This window comes from Saccoglossus kowalevskii, chromosome 17, assembly GCF_978046115.1.
Source record: "Saccoglossus kowalevskii chromosome 17, keSacKowa6.1, whole genome shotgun sequence".
NCBI classification, from domain to species: domain Eukaryota; kingdom Metazoa; phylum Hemichordata; class Enteropneusta; family Harrimaniidae; genus Saccoglossus; species Saccoglossus kowalevskii.
In genome coordinates this window covers 30049336-30057344 of record NC_140657.1, presented here as the reverse complement: position 1 = coordinate 30057344, position 8009 = coordinate 30049336, and the positions used below count along the sequence as shown (strand labels likewise).

General features: G+C 34.7%; 1 protein-coding gene across 1 annotated transcript in view; it reads right to left on the bottom strand.

The window, feature by feature from the left end:
• Window positions 1–3015: 3015 nt before the first annotated feature.
• LOC102805345 (uncharacterized) overlaps window positions 3016–8009 on the bottom strand; it is a 28013-nt gene continuing 23019 nt past the window's right edge. The window contains exons 5-6 of the mRNA XM_085492302.1: window positions 6680–6941; window positions 3016–4888 (exon numbers count right to left, since the gene is read on the bottom strand). Coding sequence (XP_085348428.1) covers window positions 3572–4888; window positions 6680–6941 — 1579 coding nt within the window. The 3' untranslated portion in view covers window positions 3016–3571. The remainder of the gene's footprint in view (window positions 4889–6679; window positions 6942–8009) is intronic.

Sequence of the window (8009 nt, the reverse complement as noted above, 5' to 3'; positions counted from 1 at the left end):
CGTACAGAATCTATAAATATGGGAGATAACTTTACAGTCATTTCATCTTTAAATTCCATATTTAACTACATAATAATAGAACGAATTGTTATTAATATGCAAGCAATATTGATTAATCCAAGTCGCAGATGATTCAGACGGGGTTCCTTGAATACACAGTCCAGAATGCAGTGCGTGTAGAACCCAATAACATGGTTACTTACTTACTGTCGAGAAAATCAATTGGTGAATGCTTTGCATGAAACCCACAAAGGTACGGAGTAATGAGTCTGAAATAAATTTTACATGGACTGCATCAAATAGTTTCCCATTTTAATAGAGTGGTGAGTAAATGTGGTTTGTCATCAGTTTTGAGCCTGAGATGCCAATTCAAGTTTACGCCGATTATTGGCAGTAGTTAGGCTTGCCAACAGTCTCTTGGTGATTTTCAATAAAATACTTTTATTTTCCTGAGAAGAACACACACACACAAAACAAGAGGTAGCATTGTAGTGTATATGCAGTGGTGTAGTCTTACAGACTAAGGCCGTCACGATGCAACGCATCTCCTGAACAAGCACAACAATAGACAATTAACATTGATGCACAAATCGGAAGAAACAGTTTCAGCAAATTCGAGATTTCATCTTTCACACCTCAAGCCGTGTAAGTGACCAATTAATCATGACAACGTCAGCTAGAATAATCTATGCAAGTAGTGAAGTATTGGAATTGAGAGCAGCTTAACTAGAGCTCGATTTGAGTGTTCGAGACTAGAAGATGATGGAGGCAAAGCGCTTTCAACTCATCACGTCGAATAAAAGAAGCAGAATGTACAGTGGCGGCGGCACCGTGGGGACAGTGGGGGCGGTCGCCCCCACGAAATATAGCTCGTGGGGCGTCGCCCCCACAATAAAATAAGGTGAAACACTCATCTATATTTGTGAGAGAAATATACCTAAGTGTACCATCAAACGTGTTCCCCAAAATGCAGGAAACAGCTTGCCCCCGGACTCCCCAAGAAAGGTCGCGACTTAGGCGCTCGATTTGTTTACATTCACATCAAAATCTTCGCCCCCACAGTCAAAAAAAGCTGCCGCCGCCTCTGATGTAGTTCATTCTTCAGTCGTATTATAAACTAGAAGTGGTGCTGGTTCAAGTTGACAAGCAAGCAGTGCATCAGAATATTGCCATTTTATAGTAGACTGGACAATGCACTGATTTTCAGCTATCTTGAAATTGACAATCATCAAGCTACGAACTGTGAGAATACAGTAATTGTTAGAAACATACATGAGAACATGAAGTCACAATACGTAAAGCATCCAATGAAAATATTTCAAAGAACGGGTAAAATATGGAATGAGCTAATCTTGGAAAATACAATAGTGTAGGGCAAAAAGCATTAATCTATTTAAAACTGGAGTGCAACCTTTAACCCCTCTATACAGTAGCCTGCATAGTGCAATTATATGACAATAATCCCAATTGTGAACCTTGTTACCAAGACAACCAAGTAGATAATTTGTAATGCTTCAAACTAAGTGTTCACGTGTAAATACAGAAATTTTCTAACAAAAGAAACCTCTTAGAAGATTGGTTTACGATTAAGGTAGCTAGCGGTAACATAAAATTCATCAAAGCAAAGCAAAATCCTATGTACGTTCTCAGGCCAATTCTAGATCAAAATCATCAGACATAATTAAACTAATTTGCATATGAATAAATAATCAATAAATTCTCCATAGAATCCACAATTTAACCAAATTGTTTTGTAGTAAGTCATTGTACATTATAGTCCCTGTCCAGCTCTTAGTGTTTCAATTACAAACTACGAAAGATGTAGATATAGTGTTCTCCCCCAGGCATTTTAAGCATCGCAGCCTTCAACACTTGGGCCACCATTTGCCATTCCACTCACGATGCTTCAAAGTGTGTTCGCGATGCTTTGATTGACAGCAGATCACGTAGGTGAATGCCAACCACATGTATGCAAAAATCTAAAGTCAGGTCAATAATGTCCAAGTAGTTCGAAATTTTAAAATAGCATAGACACCACTGAATTACCACCAATACATTGCTATTGCTAGTGAAAGAGAAGAGAGTTTATACACTTGTACACGCCAATTCCAAATGCATGACAATGTGATGACAGAAGGCCAGTCATACTGCGAACTATTCATATGATGTATTACAAGAAAAGCATTGGTGCAGCAGTAAATTGAGACAAAACAATTGTATTACATGTCCAACACTTTATTTACTTACTGATTAACAGCAGGACACTGACACACTGATGGGGTTTCCTACTGAAGTGTGCATTTTTTTGGAGGAAGGATCTATAGAAACAGTGTTAATGTAATTTTTTAAGAACTACAATGATAAATCATGAAAACAATCTACATGCATGAAGTGTACGAATTACTGGTATATCTTAACAAAAAAAATCAACAGAGGCATGCCTGAAAAATAGTTGACTGGTTTAAATTTAGACCAAAGTTGGCTAAATGTTATTGAAAATAACATTTATCATTACCATTATTCAAAATTAAATCAAATCTTTAACATTATCTAAGAAATGAACAGAAAACTTATAAACAAAAAGACACCTGATTGGCATTTTGAATAGAATTACAAAACAAAATGACGTGCATCAGTAAGCCACTAATTTGCACAGACATACCAGATTTCTAAACACATTCTGTTTTGCCTTTGTACAAAATTTAAACCAAATCTATGAAACCTTAAATAAAAAAAATGACTGCCAGTTATATATTTTAAATCACAATGCGAAACAAAATAATCATGTGTGATGTCAATGCAAAGTATGAGTGAGAATTGATGGCATGTTGAATTTCGGCCCCAAAATGGCCACCAATGGTCAATCAAATGAGAAACAAATCAACGTACATATGTATTCCATTATGTCTTGTCTTTGATCTAACCAGGCATGTCTGAGAATGAATGATGGACACACAGACTTTGTGTGACAGTGACTAAAAAGAGATGGGAAGTTATAAGTAAACAATCTTCAAGTTTTCTGTACTTGTTTCAATGATTTATTAATTATATAAAAAACAGCATCATCAAAGCAATGACTTTACAGTTCTATACATGGTTCATACATGTATGTGTGATTTTTACAGTTTACAACACATTTTGATCAAGATATTGAAAAAAAGAAGGTATGTAAATCATTCTTAAAGTAATGTTTTCAAAGATTAAACACTGAATTAAGTGGATAATCTTTTTTTCAAAAGGCATCAATAATTAGATCAAAGTTATCTGCCAACTTTCACTGGAAAAAAATCAGCATAAATACATATTAAATGTATGTAAATAGTATCTTAATTCCCATATAAGATTTAAACTCTCCCTCACATATTTGGATTTTACAATCTCCCATGTGATTCTGGCAAGTATGCAAAATAACTCATTAATATGCACGCATACTAATCAACTATATGTACAGTAACACAGTAACACAACTTGAGTGAAAAATATATTAAATATGTCATGTGTGCAACACATAAAACACAAGTTTTTTTTTTACAAATGTTGTAACTAATATGTACACCGCAGTTGTGATATTTTATAAAGCCAAAGTATGGTGATTTCCAACTCTACCATCTTGAGCCAAAACTAGGGCATTCCATCGGTCAGTCTTAGTGCCTGGAGAGGATTTAGAACGCTGCATGATAGTTGTTGAAGATCCAGACTTGGGCAAGGGGTAGAATGCTTGAACTGTTTGTTGTTTCTGTTTCTGTTGGGTAACACGGTTCCGGGCTTCCATCAGGCGATCATTTGTCTCCTGTAAAAGTCGTGTATCAAGCGTTGCTCTTTCCATTGCAGCATGTGCTTGTCGCATCAGCTTACGATGTTCTAAGTAGTTATAAACTAAATCCTGTTGTTGTTTTGAGGAATTTTTCGCTCCATGGACTGTATCTTGTTTTTCCTGTATGACATCTTCATGTTTTGCCTGCCTGTCATGTCTCAACAAAGCATTAGATACAGAGGTGTGTTGGCTATTGAAATCAGATATAAAGAGTCTATCAGTACGTCTACCATACTTGATTTCAGATGTTTTACTTCTCATCTCACGACGCTTCTCGAAATCTTCTTTTTCTTTCTTTTCCTGCTTCTCCATCAACTCAGCCATTCTATTAATTTCCCTTTCATGCTGCTGCTGTACAAGTGCCCGTTTCTCATCAAGATATCCTTTGATTCGACCTTTTGCTTGGTCTCGGTTCATTCGCATATTCATGACAAAATCCACCTTTGAGGCAATTTTCTCAGCATGTTCACGATCTTTATATGCTTGTTGAACAGTTCGCAAACTAGACATCCCCATTGTGCCCTGTGCACGAGCAAACAACCTCTGGTCAGCGTTTGGAATTTTCTTTTTTTTTATTGGAGGTTTCGGCATAGCATCTCGCTTGAAGAGAAACTCTTGGTCAGCTGCTCTGATGTCTCTTGCTGCTTCTCGTCTAGAGATTAACATATCTTGCAAAGGATCTGTGTCATGCACAAGTGGTTTCATGCCTTTCAATCTAAAGCCTGCAGTACGAAACTCATTGCTATTTTCATCATCATAATCATACTCATAATCACATTTTTGTTCCAACTCAGGCAATGGGCCGAGCATCTGTTTTACCGTCTTGAACTCCTTTTTTTTCTTTCTGTCTCTCCTATCAACACCACGTGGACTTCGGTTCAGATCATTCGGCTCATCTAAGAGTGATCTAAGCGACTGACATGTTAGCGTACTGGTTTCTATAGCGATTAGATCATGTGTATCTTGCAAATACTGCATGGTATCTGTATGGAGCTTTGTGAGATTGATATGTAGATTGGTTTTTATCTTTGATATTGGAGGTGATGATGCTTTTGTTGGTGACTCTGCCTTAATCTAGAAAATAAACAAAATATGCATTGATAAAACCAGTATATATAAAAAAACAAGCAGTCTCTCAGCTGAGATAGCTCCGCTATTAGCAATGCACATCAATGAGACGATTGAAGATATCATCAAGAAATGAACAGATCGATCCACCTGAGATACCTATGCATATAGTATCAAAGCAATCAAACTTGCAGTTTTCAACTAGAAGTTGAAAATATCACTTTTTTCCAAAAATGCCAAAAATATTCATCAGAATTAGAGAATTGAAGACATCATCATGAAATAAACAAATCCTTTAGTGGCCAACCACAGTCAAACTGTAATACATAAAGTGATTAACACTGTTGTGGCCAATAGAAAAGTACATTTTGTCTAAAATTAGCAAAGGAATTATAAAAAATACAATTCAAATTTGTAGAATGTTTGCAGGAAAATGTATGAACTTTAAAGCCATTTTCAGGAATTTACTTTTGGTGAGATATTTACTGAGATTGCATAGTTACTGGATCTGGATAGAAGCAATTTAATATATATGAGTGATTTAGAGATCTTGTACCATCTAACACATCAAATGCTGAAAGCATTCATGGATAGTCACGGATTGCTCTTATCTATTGTATAAATAAAGCTCCAGCAGGCATTGTGTTAATGAGATGGGTTGTATTACCTTACAAAAAGCAGTATATTAATCAGATTGAGAAACAGAACAACATGTTTCAATCAAATCATGACATGCATTCCTGGGGTAGACATACACATGATACAATACACACAAATTTGTATTTAAAACTCCAAATATATATATTTCATCAAATTTCAACTAAAATTACGTGAACATGTGAATATTATTTATCTGTGTGTTAAGTTAATGCATTTTTCATTACACACCTGGACAGGTGTTTTTATTTTCTCAAGGTTATCTTTGATCAGATTACAAAGTGATGTGCACATGTCACCTTTTAGGTATAATTAAATCAGCAATTTATTTCAAGTTTGACATTTTTATTGTATTTTTGAAACCATAATATTGCTATCAGTAACAAAATCATAGTTTTTATTAATAAATAAAACATAGCATAACTATCACAACCTTTCCCATTGAACATGCATGTAGATGGATACAAACCATGCTGGTTGTTATCTGTGACACTATAAATTAAACAAATTATGGGGTATGTACTAATACTTGATTATAAATATTTTCTACTTTTAATACTAATTTCAAAATCTCTTATATAGTAATATAATATGAATTGCATGAAAGTTACTGAACAGTACAACTATATATCTATTGAAACAAAATTTTGAAGGGGTGTACAGGCGGAAACAAATTATACTGCATGTACATTAAAGAAACAGATCTTGTAGAGCAAAATACTGACATTTGGTTCTCATGATAAGTAGTGTGAATATCTTATTTCAGTCAAATATTCATGTCTTGAACATTATACATGCACAACAAAATTGAATTTCATTGGTTGGTATTTCATAGGTTATTGTGATTTTTAGTTTTAAGATGATCAGATACAAATTGTTTGACTACAAGATGAAGAAAAATTTTAGTTTTATGAAAATGACACTCATACCATTTAGCTCAGTTCTGGCCTTCATTCAATGAGCAGTTGGATCCAAAAAATGTTTAATAAGGTTATTATGAGGATACCACAAGGAATACAGGCATTCAGAGAGTACTTGTTTGCAACAACCTGTGGTATATGTTGGTCAGTACTCTCATAGTACTGTATTTGTACATACATTCCATACTTGTGTACATTTTTGCTAGTTGAAATAAATTACCTGTATCAAAGCTTCTTCTTTAATGGGTGACTGTCTTTGACTTGGCCGACTGGTCGTTGGAACCCTTTCTCCTGGTCCGGAAGCTAGACTCGGTGTTTGTGATCCAGGCCTTCTGTTTTGCATGTATGTATCAAAGTCGATCCTCATTGTGGATGATTCATCAACTGATGCACCCGGAGTTGGTGAAGTTGGTGGAGGTGGTGGCTCTGGTTTTGGAAGACCTTTGTAGTTGCGGTAATATCGCTGGATAGATACAGCTGCCCTGTTAGCAAGTTATCACAAATTACTATTATCAAGCCATTGTTTATAATATAAGGTTATATCACAATAAATGAACAAAAACAAGTACCAAGAGATATCTATGGAAAGGCTGACTAATTAATATGCAAATTAGATGAATAATACATTTTTATTTTAATATAAAACTAATCAGGTCAGCACAATGTCACAGAACATCTATGTACCAGATTTCATTGAAATGAGATGGAAATTTATGAAATATAAGTAATTAAATATGAACATGATTAGGTCTGTACATTGTTCTAGAGCATCCATGTAGCAAGTTTCATTGAAATGTGATGATTAGTACTTGAGATATCGATAGAAAAGCCAAATATAGACAAATTATTAATATGCAAATTAGGTAATTGATATGAATGGATTTTAACCCAAAACTAATCAGGTTTGTGCATCGTCTTTTAAATGTGATGATTAGTACTTGATATATCAGGGGAATATAAGCCAAAAAGTGACTAATTATTATGCAAATTAGGTAATTACCGGTAATATGCACAAATTTTAACCCCTAAACTAATTAGGCCTGTGTGTACATTGCTCTAGAGCATCTATGTACCAAGTTCCACAGAAATATGATGATAAGCACTTCACATACATGTATCATATAATTATCATGCAAATTCGGTATGCACAGATTTTCACTCAAAATTAGCTAATAAGGTCTGCACATTGTCCCAGAGCTTCTATGTATCAAGTTCCATTAAAATCTGACCAGTGCTTCATACAAACATACATACATACTGCAAAGACAAGCAAAATGGTCAACCAATTTCGAACAGAATGCTATTCATGTTATATGATGTACTTAGTTTCTATGAATTTGTGTACAGAAGCCTATAATAAACAATGATCAAAGAAAGTTTAGAAAGAACTTGCATATGCTGAGAGTATTGGAGACACATTAAAAATAAACTCAAAATTATTTGCACTTGAAATATTTATGGAAAAGCTGAAAATTGACTAATTATAACAGATTTTAATCCAAAACTAATCAGGTCTGTCATTCATCGCAATGGAATAATTAGTACTTGAG